General features: G+C 41.6%; 1 protein-coding gene across 4 annotated transcripts in view; it reads right to left on the reverse strand.

The window, feature by feature from the left end:
* The window catches only part of GRIA4 (glutamate ionotropic receptor AMPA type subunit 4), a 225,514-nt gene extending 223,172 nt beyond the window's left edge, over positions 1-2,342 (reverse strand). For all 4 annotated transcript variants that reach the window (XM_065678675.1, XM_065678678.1, XM_065678676.1 and 1 more), the window contains exons 1-2: positions 2,170-2,342; positions 845-1,003 (exon numbers count right to left, since the gene is read on the reverse strand). In XM_065678675.1, coding sequence (XP_065534747.1) covers positions 845-1,003; positions 2,170-2,257 — 247 coding nt within the window. In that variant the 5' untranslated portion in view covers positions 2,258-2,342. The remainder of the gene's footprint in view (positions 1-844; positions 1,004-2,169) is intronic.
* Positions 2,343-16,677: the final 14,335 nt, after the last annotated feature.

Below are 16,677 nucleotides of genomic sequence, written 5' to 3' on the forward strand. Positions count from 1 at the left end.
AGCACATGTTCAACCACCGTTAAGGACCCTGAGGTGATTCAAATATAGTAAGTTCAGCTAATTATACTTTGTTTCTTTTAAAAAAGAGGAAGAAAAAGTAAATGTTGACTCATTTGGTAAAGGCAGCTCTTTTTCTGATGTATGTGCATCTCTGTGTGTGCAGGTGAGTGTGTATAAAATATATAGTAGGAAGAGAATATTTGTTCCAGTTGAGGTGGTCTGTGAAATCAAGTAAATCAGATACTAACGTGATTTGGCACCAATGTATGGACGCATAGAGACATATCCACAGGATGTATGCATTACGAAATGATAAGAGACATTTACAACCTAGAATATAAGAGCAGGGCTGCCTCAAGTGACATCACCAGATCAACTGCAGCGTCAAACAACTCAGATATATTATCCTGCACACCACTGCTTCCCTGTCTCCTTTCCAGCCATTAGAAAAGCATTTGTGAGCACAAGTATTACCGTATATTTTCAAATGCATGCAAGGCACACCATACCCAAAAGCAACCAAGAGGAACTGGGGGTGTATGGACTGATCGAGACATTCATAATTTTTCTTTACAACAAAAATTCATCTCCATAGAAACTGGGAAGCAAGAAACTACAGTAATAACACTAAAGTAAATGTTACATCAGGTTAGTCAGCAGAAGGCAGGAGAGGGGACTTTGTTCCACTTAGAAACTAGCACAGATTGCTGCCCCTTTTGCTCTTCTGCACAAGGTTATCTATACTGAAGATAGACTTACTGATGTTTTTGCAATATAAGATAATGATGTGATTTCCACTGCAATTTACCCATAAGCTGGTCAGATAAATGGCATGTTTACTCACAGGCATTTGTTACAGCAAAGCTGTTAGCTGTTTCAATGTTGTCTACATGAGGAACCAAATTAAAGGGTGCTTCGGATGCATTGGGGCTGGTGTTATGGAGAAAAATTGCTAATCGAAAAGCAGTATATTCCTGATCTGTGTTCCTGATGAAGAGACCACCTACAAAAAAACAGAAAAAAAGGCAAAAAGCAAAGGAAACAGCATGAATTATTTGCAAGCTACTTACTATCTTGTAGCACCAAGCAACTGTCTCTCCTAAAGCTGCACAGTAAGGCTAGTTCTACGACTTTAATGGATAAGGAACTAAACATATTCGTAATCACAACCACTGCCTTTAAATCACTGTCCTCAATCGATTTTAACCTCCCTGATGCATTCACGCTTCTCATCTGACTTCTCAGTTTCCAGCGTTTCATACATAAATACCCAGATTTGTCATGATTACAGTGACCTTTTAAAGTGTTTAGCCTCCATCTCCCTGATACGGAACACACTGGTAAATCAGCTACTCAACAGCCTCTTACATTAAGTGGCAGACTGATTAAGGGAAACAATGCTTTTTGGATTACAATTAAAAAAAAAAAAAGGAAAATACAAACTCAGTGTAGGGTAATCTGCACTGAACAGGAATATAATGAACTTTGCTCCTCTGCAGCCATGTGCAGGCAGGGAGCAGCTCAGCCTTGTTAGCAGCATCTTCACAAGTCCACGAGAAATGATGCAGTGATGGAGCTGAGCTGGAAAGAATTCAGCTAGCTGCGTCCCATCCGAAACACGTCTGAAAGGAGGGGAGCAGGAGGAAATGGGAACGGGGTGAGGATGGGGCACTGAGCTACAAGGACAGACCTACAAAACCCTAAACTTTCCAACTAGAAGGGAAAGAAGGGCAGCGCTGGCTTTCACCCCCCGCCCTGCCAGCTACCGCATCCTCCCGATGCATGTAACTCAACATGCAGTTCGAGCCAGTGAAAGAAGGGGGTTCGGAGAGGGGAGAAGGGGAGTTTAGGCAGTCAACGGGCATCATCCCCGAGCCCCTTCCTCGCCTACCAAGCCTGCTCATCACCGGAGCTAGAGCGAGTTATGCGAAAGAGAAGCATCCTCCCTTCCACACGCGAACGCACACACGTACTGGTATATACACACACACACAGAGATGTACACACACACAGACGCGCACGTACACTGATACACGCGGATTTCTTCGTGAAGGCAGGGAAATGGGATGGTGCTGGAGGAGAAATTTTTAAACTGCCTCTAGAGCCTCCTTCCCAACTCACTTTGCAAAGGCTTGAACCCCTGGACACACAGCCCAATGCAGCGCTTACCTATTTGCACACTGCTAGGAAAAGCTCCCATTGCTAGTCCCCAAAAGCCAGAAAACAACAAGACAAGCTGTCTGCAAATTATCCTCATCTTCTCTTTTGCCTCTCTGTCTCGCCTTCTCCCGCTCGCTCGCTAGATGCTGCTCAGAGAGGCATTGAGGACGAGGTGTCTACAAACAAAATCAAGAATTAAAAAAAAAAAAAAAAAAAAGAGGAAGGGGGAATAAAAAGAGAGGTTTCCTCCCTTCTTTCCCTCTTTTTCTCTTTTTTTAGTGTGTTGTTGTGTTTTAGTATCTGTTCGCTGTTCTCTCTCGCTGCCGCTCCGCCTCTCTCCGGCAGCCGCTGCCGTTTCAGCAAGCCATGCCGCCGCTCCGGATTTTTCCCGCAGTCTCCATCGCCGGGGAGCGGTTTCTGTCCGGCTGCAAGCCTTGCACATGCAGAAGATGGTGGTGAGTTTGTCGGCGGGGGGGAGCGGCTAGTGGCGGCGCGGCGGGCGGACATGCGCCGTGAGACACCCCCCCCGCCGCCTCCCGCACTGCCGCGGGCGCGGAGCTGCTAAGCGCGCCCCGTTCTGCGCCGCCCTGCGGAGCTGCCAGCGGGTTCTGCGCGCAGTACAGCCACCGCGGCAGCGGCGAGGCGGGTTGTGTTGCTTTGGGGGGTTTATCAGTATTTATTATTATTTTCCCCCGTTTCTGCCTCTCGTACATCTACGTGCGCGCAGCGGCGCGGAAATGTGTGCGGCGGAGGGCGTGAGGGCCAGACAAGGTCACTGCCCCGGGCTTTGCGTGGGGTATGGGGAGAAGCACGACCGCTGCAGCCCATCATCCGCGCGGCTGGGACTGGCGTTTATTAAGTACCAGTTATTATTAATGAAGATGGCAGAGCGGCTCTGCATGTGCCGAGCGGCTGCGGAGCAGGGGGGACGCAGCTAGACAGACATTCCCCCCACTTTGGAGGGGTCCGTGCCGCACGGGAGCAGCGGGACCCCCACCTCGCTGCCGGGGTTTGCGGCAGAGGATGGAGTAGAGGGACGAGACTAGGGAAGCGCTCAGCGCTTGTGGGCACTCATGCCAAAAGGAGAGAGCAAATGAAAGGGAAACTTCGATGCTCCATTGCCGCCGCCTTTTCTCTCTCTCCTTTTTCCCGCCCCCCCCCCCCTTGTATAGGGTTTTTGTTTGGTTGGTTTTGTGGGGTTTTTTGTTGTCTTTTTGTTGTTTTGGGTTTGGGTTTTTTTTGGGGGGGGGGGGGGTGGGTGTTTTTTCTGTAGACCCATATCTTTGGTACATTTATATTTTTCTTTACAAGCTTTGGAAGCTCCCCAGAGCAGCTGCCAGAAGTCTGGGGATTTTGCAGTTAATTATTAAAATATATATATATAATAAATGATAGTTAATGAAATCATCCAACAATAGCTGTATGTCAGGGAGGGGAGCTTCTAGCTTTACATGTGGCTTTGCGGAGAGATTTCTGTCAGTCACAGGGAATGATTGGAACTCAAATAACTCAATTTTAAAATGTTAATTTGCAATATGAAAGAATATTGATTTTTAAGACAAGCTTTGTGGCTCTGTGCTCAAACAAACACATTTGCTCCAAGACCAGAGTTTTGCCTGCTTTCCTGAGTGTTTACTTTCTTGGTTTATTACTACATCCCGTGTTTCCAGGCTCTGGGGTAAAAACACATCCCCTTTAATTGCTGCAAAGGGTGACAGTGATTTTTGAAGCATGATTGTGGGCTCCTCAGTGTACCCGAAAGAGCAAGCAAAGAACACTGAGAGCAGATATATATATAAACTTGTCTGCATGGGCATGTGCAACTGTGTGTGTGACTCTGTGTTTGGGGAAGTGTGGAGTTCCTGTAAATAAATCACTCTTTGAAAGACTTCTTTGCAGATCACTGGCAAACAGACTTCACCTGCATTTCAGAATACTCATTCCTTTATTTTTCAGTAACTCTTCTACTTCCCTTTACTTTCCCGTCACGTATTCTCATCCTTCCTCTCAATCTGCAGGCTTGTGCTTCACATTATTTACCCATGGCTTTTTGTGACCTCTACTTTTGCTCTTGCTTGTCTTTCTTTCCATCTTCCTTGCCTTGCTTCCTTTGTCTCCCTGAATTCTCCTCAAAATTTGGTTCCTCCTTTCTTCCATCCTTTAGTATTTAACTTTTTGACTTTGTAAATCCAAGTAAAATGTAATGAAAATGGAATAATATTTCAACTCCATAATGGCTGTCTGGTTCTTCACCACTAGGAGCAAGTAACTTGGAAACAGGTAAAATATTAAGATAACCTGATGATACCTATTAATGTGATTTCATGCCAAATAGGTATAAAAGATTACGATTTTAGAAATATGTCCGTTATAGGCAAATTGCTGCCTACCAACTGAGCTGAGGAATATGCCTGTTTCAAATATGACGGTAGCATGTTAATTGAAATTTCATTTGAGAGTCCACAATGCACCATTTCATGCAGTGAATCTGCTCTGACCAGGAGTCTCATCCTGCAGTTTCCATTTCTGTTGGAACATATATTTTAGTGAAACATCCAACCTTGATTTAAAGACTCCAAGGGACAGAAAATCCATCAGTTCCCTGGGTAAGTTGTACCAGTTGTTACCTACCCTAATTTGTTGAAAACTGCATTTGTTTAGTTTTGGTTTCTGATGAACCCAGTGTTCCTGTTACGGTATCACTCAGTGCTATTCCTGGAAATAATCCCATCCTCTCCTTGACACTCCCCTGCTTAGACATCTCAGGATCATTTTTGCAGCTATGGAAAGCAGAGGAAAGAAAGGGTAAGAGGCCACCATAGCAATTTTGTTTAAAAGACACAAGGGGAAAAAAAGAGTTGCAGTGTCAAAGGGGAAAAATCCCATTTCAGTAAGTTTTGAGAAGTGAATGGCAGATGATCAAGTAATTGATCACATTTATCTTACAGAAAAACTGAAACAGGAAGGATAACAGGGTTGTGATAAAGATTAAGGCTGGAAGGGAAGAAAGGTGAGATCAGTTTTTAGATTCATTGATACTTTGGTGGGTTATCCTGGGCTGACTGCCGAGTGCCCACCAAGCTGCTCTTGCACTCTCAGCAGGATAGGGGGAGAGAATAAGATGAAAAAGCTCATGGTTCCTGATACAGACAGGGAGATCACTCACCAGTTACTATCACAGACAAACCAAACTCAATTTGGGAAAAATTAATTTAATTTCTTGTAAATTAGGAGGGTGAGAAACAAAGACAAAACTATAAAATACCCTCCCACACACCCTTCTTACCAGGCTTAACTTCACACCTTCCACAACACCTCCCTCCTCCCCCTGAGCAGCACAGAGGGGTGAGGAATGGGGGATTCTGGCCAGTCCATAGCATTTTATCTTTGCTGCTCCTTTTCCCTCATGCTTTTCCCCAGCTCCAGTGTGGATCTGCCCTGTGGGGTACTGTTCTTCAGGAACAGGTTGCTCTAATGTAGGCTCTCCACGGGCCACAGTTCCTGCCAGAAAACCTGCTCCTGCTTCACTCTCCACAGGCTGCAGGTTCCTTCAGGCATCTCCAGCTGCTGCAGTGTGGGGTCATCCACAGGCTGCGGTGTTGTCATTGGCTCCATCATGGTCTTCACCATGGGCTGCAGGTGAATTTCTGCTCCAGTGCCTGGAGCGCCTTCTCTCCCTCCTTCTTCACAGACGTGTCTGCAGAGTTATTACTTTCCCATTTTTCTCACTCCTCTCTCATCCAGCTGCTGTGCAGCATTTTTTTACCCTTTCTTAAATGTGTTACTGCAGAGATGCCACCAGCATCACTGGGTGCTCAGCTTTGGGAAGCAGTGGGTGTGTTTTGGAGCTGGATAAAACTGGCTCTTCTCAACATGGTGTCAGTTTCTTGTGTCTTCTTAGAGTCCACCTCTGCAATGCACCCACCCAGCCCCACCCACACAGCCCCAACTTTGCCATGTAAACCAAATACAGTTATACACTGCCAGCCAAGAGGAGACCAGAAGGGAGAGTTTGTGTGTTCTCCCAGCTGCTGCTGGAGAGGTGCTGCATGAAGCTGCTTCTGATCTGGGGTGCCTGGCTCTCCCTATTTCCCCTCAGGCAGACTCTTGTGATAGGTGATGGACTAGAGGCACTGGCTGTTGGTGCTGAATGCTTACTTTGCCTTAGGGCATGTTAACATTAGCCATGCTTGGAGGCCACCACTTGAGAAGACTTGCTCTTCAGAACATAAGTTGATGATCTGCTGAATGAATCCAGCTGCAGATGATTCATGAATATGATGCTTTTTCCCTCTGGCAAGGATTGAAAACCTTTGGCTGTTTTCTTGGTCAGATAGTCTTGTGGTTGGACTAGATGCATTTATTAAAAGACCCTTCAGGAACTGGAAGAATATGAGAAGATCTGTGCTAGAGAAGAAATGAAGGCTATATGCTAGACAGGAGGCATAAAACTGCAAAGAAGGTACCAGAGGCATTCACCTTATGGGGATCCCAGAGGAAAAGCAAAATCTGAAGGAGGCAGACACTTTGCTCTAGAGACAGTTTGTGGTGCATATGTAGTGGTAAACCCACATACTGAAGTAGCAACCTTGATTCATATTTATATCTTCTTGAAACCAAAATGCAAATCCCAGCTACACAATCTATTAAAAAGTCATGTTATTATGTGTCTGGAGACATGTAACTTTGTGAGGGGAACAGGACTTGGCTGAGAAAGGGAGAAAGTAAAGCTGTGCTAATTGTCAGGGACAGGTTGAGACAATTAGGAGTACAGAGAGGAGGAAAGGAGGAGGGCAGTTTCACTAGCAAGAGACACAGCAATGAAAATCCACCAGCAGGTTATGTGTGCACCGAGGCAGTGACTGTCTGTGAAAGCAGACAATACCCTGACCCTGGTGTGTGTGCCCGTGCTGCTAAATGAACTCTTTCAGAGTAGGCGAATGTCTGTGCTACAAAGGTTCCCCATAGCACAACCATCTGGGCATGGAGTTCCATCCCCAAACTGGATTCAGTCATTTAGATTAGTCTTGCTTCAAATGCAGTTCTCATTGCAGCTTTCACTGTGTGGTCACTGGAAATGCTTTGGCAATAAATAAATGATGGAGAAAGCAATTGACTCAACACCCTGTCCTTTCTTAGTCCTTTCTTGCCTTATGAAATGTTGTAGCTCACATATCTGTCAAATAGATCCATTAGACTGTAAACTCTGGGACAAGGCTATGTCTTTTGTGAAGTGCTTTGCACTTCTGGGCAATAAAAAGTAAATAAAATACAAATCATCTATGTAGAATTTTTTACACTCCACCCTTTGGCATGGTCTCATGTCACCGTTTGAAGTGATACTAGCAGTACTGAATAGATCAGAAGTGCACCAAAAGAAGATGCAGTTTTCTTTCAGTAGTAGAACTGATTTTCAGGAAATGACTTTACAGAGTTTTCTTGCATTTTTGTCTTATTGCTTACTTTTCATCTAAATTCTGGGATAGGCAGGATGGGTAATCATTTTTATTAGTGCTTCTCATTAAATGTGTTATGTTGAGACTGCAACAATCGTAGTACAATGCATTTGGCTTTGAATGTGTTTATCCACTGTTTCCACTCCTTTCCACCACGTTGTATGCTAATATCATTCTTTGCTGACTTATCACCCTTAAAGTGATACGGTAAGAGACCTTGACCAGGAAAGGACAGGTTATAGAGGTTATCCTGCAGAAGTCAAAATATCCGGATCAGATTATGCACATTGTCACAGCGTTATTAGTTAGGATTATTTCAATTTACGAGTAATGCGGTAACACTGATGTAATTAAAAACTGCTGTATATGTTAGACTTAATGTCCATTTAGAACAGTATCCTGTGTTAACTGATAGAGGTTTATTACGGAAGGGTATGAGAAGCTGAGCAGTCTTTCATTTCTGTAAGAATAAAAGAGTTAAAAATTGTTTACCGTGCCACATCATCCATAGTTTTGTACACCTTTATAATATCACCCTTCTGTCACCTCTTCAAACGTGAAGAATCCTATTCCATCTATTCTGTCCTCCTATATCCTTTAGTCTATACTATATATCTATATATCAGTCTTCCTTGGCACTATTTTCTATGCTGCTTCTTATGGCTTTCTGAAAAACACATTTTTCTGTTTTACTCTTTTCTTTTCCTAATCGTTCCTAAAATGCCATTTTCCATTCCCAATGTTTTAAGGAAACTATCCACAAAGACTCCAAGATCTCTTTCTTGAGTGGTAATAGCTTATTTAGAGCCTATCATTGTGTGTGTATAGTTAAGGTTTATTTTTCCCATGTGCACCACTTCGTATTTTTGGTACGAAATTTCATCTGCCATTTTATTGCTCGATCAATTAGTATTGTAAGATTTTTCTGCAGTGCTTCCCAGACAGCTTCAATCCCAGAGAATCTGGTACAAGAGGAAAATTGGAATCTATGCCCTTTAAATTTGATCTCATCTTTATTACATTTTTAATAGTGTAATGTGTTTCTTCAGGCCAAGACTTATAATCGGGGCTGCACATGGCATGTACCTGAGAAACTACAAAAGTCTGAAGCCATGTTTCTCTCCTAAGTACAGCTTATTGCAGTAGTAAATGCCAGGCAATTCTGAAGGATGGGGCAATATCCTCATCAATTAGAGGTGTGCGTGTGGGGAAAATGTACCAACTTAAATGCATTCCACCGGAGCCCATCTGGCCTTGTTTATACAGTGAAAAAAAGAGCAACTTTTGCTAATGCTGGCTTCTGCCCATCACTTATAATTCCTGAATTCAAAGTTAGTTATTCCTAGTCTTCTGGGTACTGTATGAGTTAGACCAACTGTCAGTAAGTTTACATAAAACAGCCTTTAAAATAAATGTATTTCATACCCATTTTAATATCATTTGAGTACTTTTCTAAAGTAGCAAATGAAAGATTCCCCTGGTTATATTTGAGGTGGCTGGCTGGTAGTCACCCATACTGCAAAGTCTGGCCAGCCTGGTTATTCCCTGAAAGGGAAGATACAGGTCAAGAACGGCTATTCACCCATCTGTCCCTCTGCTATGAACTGGATGCATGCAGTGTATCATGCAGTACTTAAAAATTGCCTTTTTTAACTGGGAATAGGATGTTGGTTCTACATCTTCTAAGCAAACAACAGCTACAGTGACAAACATTTTCTTCTCCTCCCTCAGAAGGAAAACTTTGCAGTGAAACTGAATGCAGTGTGGAATAAGATGGAAAGAATCCAGAAGAAAATCATCAGGAGGCAGAAACTCAATATAGATAATTACAAATATTTGAAATGTGAATTATTATGAATAAAATTTGTTTTTCTCTAAGTCAAAAAGATAGTTTCTTTGGGTTCTATTGAGATTTAAAAAAAAAAAAACAAACCCCCAAAAATACCACAAAACCCCCCCAAACAAAACGAAACAACCAAACAAAACATGTCAGAACATCACACTATTTCCATGAAACTAATTTATTTACCCCCTCCAACCCTTTTTTCACCTTTTTTTTTTTCTGCCAACAGTTGATGGAAAATATTTTTAATTTTCTTACCAGTTCCCATTACAATATTCTGCCATAATCTCTGTGACATAATCTAAGCAGCAGAGTGAGGAAGATGTTAGAACAGTATAAAGAATGGCATCTGTTCACTACCCAGAGCATCCTGTTGTATTGACCTTATTGTCATTTCTTGTAAAAAGCACTGCAAAGTTCACCTTTGTTTGAAGGTTTTAGTTCATTTCTCTTTTTCACCTTCCCAGTGCTGCCCAGTGCTTCCCACTTCCATGGAGAAGGGTAAGCTGTTTTTTCTGTGGCTTGTGCACACCACTAGCACAGAACTGCCACATTAGTCACAGATGCAGAAGCCTCAGTATTGATGATGCTGGATGAGCAGAAAGGACAAGTCTGAATTCCAGATCCTGAGGGAGAAGGGGGATGGTGAAGTTACTGAAAAGCCTCTGGTCTGTCTTTTTAACTCCTCAAATGAAGCAAATTTGATAAAAAATCAGCCATAACAACCAGGAAACATTCAGAGATGCTTCTACAAAATCACACTTGCAGAATGCAACTGCACTTTGATATACTAAATTGCTCATAAAAATTAGTTTTAGTGAGGTTTATTGCCAATAACAGTGATACTTATCACCTGTATTCTGTGATCTCATGTTAGCTTTTCCAGTTCCTAACAGATCTGTATCCGCATGTTTGAGAGAGAAATATGTTGCCATCTATACTTGTGTATCAAAGCATTAGGTACTTACATGAGACTGTTTCTCAGCTCTGGGGGAAAAAAAAGACCAAGCAATCTAATGCTTTTTGTAACAGGCAGACACGCACACGCTTTTCAGACACACAAACACACACACGCACACACACACACACACACACACATACCACACACACACTTTTCATCTGAATTTTCACATTAATTAGAGCTTATACAATGTTGCTTGCATTAGAAGATGCATTTTCAGCCCACAGTTTTGGCCATGCCATATTCAAACTTGTATTATTCTCTCTGTGGTAGGGTTAAAGTTTATTTCAAATAAATCTGTCTGTTTGCCTCAGCTCCAGACTGGATAATTGCTGCCATTCAGCTATAGATATGTGCTATGTGTTTGTAGAATTAGAATCTGTTTTCCTAGAAAATCAGAACAGTCTTTGATGCTTTAAGTGCTGTGAACATAGCTGTTATCTATTCAAAAGTGTATGTTCCTACAAGTATTCTGGTAGTCAAGACATGTCTGTTTTTATCTAGTTATTTCTTCTTTAACAAATGCATTATCCTATCCAATATCAAGGTGTGTATGCTTGTTACATTAATAAGTGAAGTTATATGCAGCAAATCAGTGCTGTAATGAGCTCATCTAACAGCAAACCCCCTTAAAAGCAATTAATTTTAAAAGTTTTAATTTATTTAATATTTAATCCAGTGATTAATTCCCTGTGAAACTAGGGATTATTCATATAAAGTTTATTAATTCAGCTTCTTTAAAACAGGTCAGAGTTTGTCCTAATCATTCACGTAGATGAATTTATAAAAATTATCCAAAATACATTGTATGGCAACTTCTCTGTCTTTAGCTGTGCTGAATAGTGCCATAATCTGTAAGTAAGTGCAAGGGAAGAAGGGGTGCTTTTGGGAAAGAAAATGCTACTCTGCTAAAGGGTGGAATTATCTAACCTGATGTCACTTACAGCACTCTTAAAAAATCCATAAATGGTCCTTGCTAAAGCACATCATGTGGTCATTGAATTAGAAATGCAGGATGGAATGGATTTCCAAAGGTTACATAGTCCAGTCCCCTGGCACTGGGGAAGGATCAAATGCACTACAGCTTCCCACAGAGATTTGTATCTGGTACATTTTTTAAAATTTCTCTTTCTGAGGGTGTCCTGTTCAAGGGCTTTTTCGCTCATTTTTTTTTCTTAATGTATGACCTATATAGTCTTTACTGCAAGTTAAACTGCATTCTTTTTGTCTTTCTTTCTCGTGAACAATTGGTAACAATCAATCATTGTCTTTGCTATGAACAATTTTCCCACATACTGGGAGATTTATCAAGCCTTTACCTGCCTAGATTAAAAGAAAACTTTTTCTGTGGTCTTCCCTCACAGACAATGCATTCTGAGCCCTCTTCTTTTTCATGCTGTCTTCTGCTGTACTCTTTCCAGAGTGACTACATGTGTTCTTGAGTATGGAGCTGAAGACTTCTCATACTGCTTCAGCTACATTATCCCTGGAAACTAGTAGAAGAAAATGATGCTCAGACATATCTTTCCTAAAAAAATTCTTGAAAAAATGAGATTTTCCCTGTCCTTCCATTACAGTAACAGTGCGCTGTGGACTCACAGATTGTTTCTAATACACTTGCAGGTCCTTTTCCTCATTTGGCATTTTATGTGTTCATTTCTCTTTACTAGTCATTGTGGTCTGAAGTTTTTCTTAAAAAAAAAAAGTATTTTTTTCAGCTCTGGGTTATATATTTGTTATGACAGTTTTGAATTCTGAAGTTGTTCTCCACACTTCTGTAATCCGAATACATCCTGGTTTCATCTACAGATTTTATCCATTTACTTTGTAATGAATATTTTTAATGAAAACATTGAACAGAGTTGGGCCTGGAATCTCTGAGGGAACCAGCTTGAAAGAAAATCCCCATTTGGTACTGATAACTCTTCTTTGAGAATAGCTTTTAGAGCAGACACACACTGTCTTTTATTTATTTTTTTATATCTAAATGACATTTCCCTCATTTTCCTGTGAGAATTTAATATGGAGAATATTAAAAATCTTACTGCACTCAAGATAGAGCACATTTCTTCTGCTTCTTACCCAGTGTCATTGCTTAACCCCTGCTGGCAGCTAAGCACCATGCAGTGGCTCATGCACTCTCCCTGGTGGGATGGGGAAGAGAATCAGAAGAGCAAAAATGAGAAAACCCTTGGATTAAGATAAAAGCAGTTTAATAGGTAAAGGAAAAGCCACACACATCAGCAGAGCAAAATAAGGAATTCATTCTCCACTTCCCATCGACAGACAGGTGTTCAACCACCTCCAGGAAAGCAGGGCTTTGTTATGCATGGCAGTTACTTGGGAAGACAAAATGCCATCACTCCAAATGTTTCCCACTTCCTTCTTCTTCCCAGAGCTTTATATACTTAGCATGATGCCATATGGTCTGGAATATCCATTTGGTCGGTTGGAGTCAGCTGTCCTGGCTGTGTCCCCTCCCAACTCCTTGTGTACCCCCAGCCTACTTGCTGGTGGGGTGGGATAAGTAGCAGAAAATGCCTTGACTCCATGTAAGCACTGCTCAGCAATAACTAAAACATCTCTGTTTCATCAACACTGTTTTCAGCACAAATCCAGAGCGCAGCCCCATACCAGATACTGTAGAGAAAATTAAACCTACCCCAGACAAAACCACACCAGTTATCCTTGTCCAAGAAGGAGATTAGCTTGGCTTTACATAATTTGTATTTGAAAAATCCACACTGGCTGTTCTTATTGTTCTTTAGGTACTTGTAAGTTCACCTACACATCTATTCCAATATACCATAGCCTGTAGTTAGGTGAACAGTTCTGTTTTCTTTGGATTCCCCATTATCCCTCTTTTAACGATATATAGTTTCTTGTTTTCTGAGGCTATCGCCTCCTAGTATGACTTCTCGCATGTCGTCACTGATGCTTCAAATGCATATTTATTTCTTTATGGACTTGGATGTAAATTTCATCAGTATATAAAACTCATTTATAAATAGTAGATATTGTGTCTCAACAACTAAAATTCGGCTGTTGTCCTTCAAATAGTACATAATACTTAAAAGCAAGTTGAAAGAATCACCATCATAAAACTGCTTCAAAATATGCTACTGGTGTTTGAAATAACAAAAGCTTGTTTCATACAGGTAGGCAGGAAACCTTTAAAGATAGTTTATTGCAGTTCTTTGAAAGTATTTCACTGTCTATTCCTTGAAATGTTTTCATATTGCATTATCTTGTAAGGAAAGGAGCTAAAGCAGTAGCTCAATAAAGCAGTATTTCAAGAAGACTCCTGAGTGGTGTGAAGAAGACAATGTAATGCCCCAGGTAAACAGATTATTTCTTTAGAGGCATTTCGAACATATTCCTGTCATATATGCATCTGATGGCACTTAGCATGTGTAAACTTTGCTGAGAGCTTTTACATTCCGATCAGGTAAACTTCCAGCCAAATACACTCATGAATACAGAAGTAATTACTGAGCTCTAAGGACATGTTGCAATGACATTATCATTTGTCAGCAGGATACCAGTGACTGCTGTCATGGAAAATTTACATTAGCATCATTGTTAAATAGTCTGTTTACTAGTTTCTTAATGACCTGGAGCAAACAATGATTTGAATGACTTTATGAAGTTCACCGTGACAGGCTGCAGTTACGTTGAATGTATTTTCATAGGTTAATGATATTAAGATAAAATCAACAGCAACTGTCATGTCACATGCAACCAGATCATCTGTGAGTAGGTCTAGGTGGTAGTTATTTCTGTGATGCTGGTCTAGGTTAGACATACCAAGTTAGTTTTAAAATATGTGTTTGAAATGCAAGTAGCCAGATATCTCTGCTAGCATAAAGCACTGGGAGGGCTCTGAAAATCTGTTATGGGTTGGAAAAAGCAGAACTTACTAAGTCAAAGCTGCCAAGAGTCATTACTTACAGCATCTAGCCCAGATCAGAAGTTTCTAGGATAACAGTGTACACAAATCAAGGCATGTGAGTTTATTTGCAATTACATCTTAAGAGTTACTGAAGGAACACTGAAAAGTGCTAAGAAGTTTAAAAAACAATTATTTTCTTATATTTCACTGGAAATTATCTGCTACTTGACAGCTGAGAATTTGGAACTTTCCTTTTAACTTCCACAAATTATGATTTGATCTACAGTCCAAAGTATCTGAGACGTTTTAATTAAAACCTATTAATTGAAAAGATATACATGACTTCTGATAGTGCATGATGAATATTACATGTATTAAATATGCTTCTTGTTCCTCCTCACACTTTTCCCCTGACTGCATGGGCTTTGCATGGCAGCAGCTTTCTTCAGGAAAGTTCCACCTGCTGTGGCGTGGGGTGCTCCATGGCTGCAGTGTGGGTGTCTCCACTGGCTACCTCTGTGGTCTGTCCCACGGACTGAAGGGAAACCTCTGCTCCATTGCCTGGAGCACCTCCTCCCCTCCTTCTGAACTGCAGCCCCTGGTGCCAGGGCACCAGCAGCACGTATGTACAGCGAGATCAAGACACAGCCAGTGACAGAAACCATCTCAGAAATGGGTGTTGGTAATTCCACTGTGTCTATCTGTGTGTGCTTTGTCTGTGACAGCTTACTAGTTTACAGCTAATTACTTAATGGTATGCAGAGAGTGTTACAAAGAAAACCCATAAGAAAATTTGTGGTGTGAGCTTTTGCACAAGTTTGAATATTAACAGAAACACATTTAATAATACACAATACATGAATGATGTTATTAATGTAAGAATCTGTCATTTTATGTTACTTACCAGGAAGGCTTTTGGGGAATTTTACTAACTGTTCTTCACACCTTCTTTCGTTTTTAAATTAAGGGGGTGTGTGTTTGTATATAGGTTGTACTAACTCCAGCCAGTAAAATATCTGAATCCCACTTCAAATCTTCATCGTTACATTCAGTAGGCTTTCTACCTTTTTAAAAATTCTTTTCTAGATTTTATTAGAATATACAGAACAAATTTTTTGAAAGAAAATTTCCTTTACTAAAGGAAAATGTCTTTGCATTTATTATGAACAATTACTGCTATTCCATGTGCACAAGATGAAATGTCTCCAGCATTTCTATCCATTAAAGGCTGCCTCGCAGTACTGAGGGTTACCAGGAGCACCAAGCAGGGTGTATTTCTTTGTTCAACATATTTTGACATTTAGAAATTGAGGCTGCATTATAGTCCCAGAAGGAGAAAGAGCAACCCTAGGGAAAGGATGCTTGATCGGTCATATAAATAAACATTATATATATTCAAAGACACTGAATGAAGCGGGGAGGGGATTTAACTGGGCCTGTTGGGGACAAGCCCAAGAGGAACATGCTAGGGATTGAAGGATGGCGGGCTAAGGAGGACTATCAATCTCTTGTTTCATTTGTGGGAAAGGATAGCTTTTTAGACCCTGTCCCGCAGGGGAAAAAGGGTACTAGGACTGGCTCCCTGAAATGCCTGTACACCAATGCACGCAGCATGGGGAATAAACAGGAGGAGTTAGAAGTCTGTGTGCGGGCTAAAGGTTATGATCTAGTGGCAATTACAGAGACATGGTGGGACAGTTCACATGACTGGAATGTGGTCATGGATGGCTATGTCCTTTTTAGGAAAGATAGGTCAGCGAAGCGAGGTGGTGGAGTTGCTCTTTACGTGAGAGAGCAACTAGAATGTATTGAGTTATGTCCGGGGTTGGATGAGGAGCAAGTGGAATGTCTGTGGGTACGAATTAAGGGACAGACTGGCACGGGTGATACAGTTGTGGGGGTCTATTATAGACCTCCTGATCAGGACGAAGGAGTTGATGAGGCTTTCTACAGGCAACTGGAAGTAGCCTCGCGACTACATGCCTTAGTCGTCGTGGGGGATTTTAACTGCCCCGATATTTGCTGGAAGACTCGAGGTTCCTCGAGTGCATTGATGATAATTTCTTAATGCAAATGGTGGACGTACCAACTAGGAGAGCAGCGCTGCTAGATTTAGTACTCGCCAACAAGGAGGGTTTGGTCGAAGTGGTGACGGTCAATGGCAGCCTTGGCTGCAGTGACCATGAGATGGTGGAGTTTAGGATCCTGTGTGGGAGGAATAGAATACCTAGCAAAGCCACAGTTCTGGATTTCCGAAGGGCCAACTTTGGCCTCTTCAGTCAACTGCTAAGGGAAGTCTCATGGGAAAGTGTACTAGGCGGTAAAGGGGCTCAAGATAGTTGGTTAGCATTCAAGGACCGCTTCT

This window comes from Lathamus discolor, chromosome 4, assembly GCF_037157495.1.
Source record: "Lathamus discolor isolate bLatDis1 chromosome 4, bLatDis1.hap1, whole genome shotgun sequence".
In the NCBI taxonomy this organism is placed as follows: domain Eukaryota; kingdom Metazoa; phylum Chordata; class Aves; order Psittaciformes; family Psittacidae; genus Lathamus; species Lathamus discolor.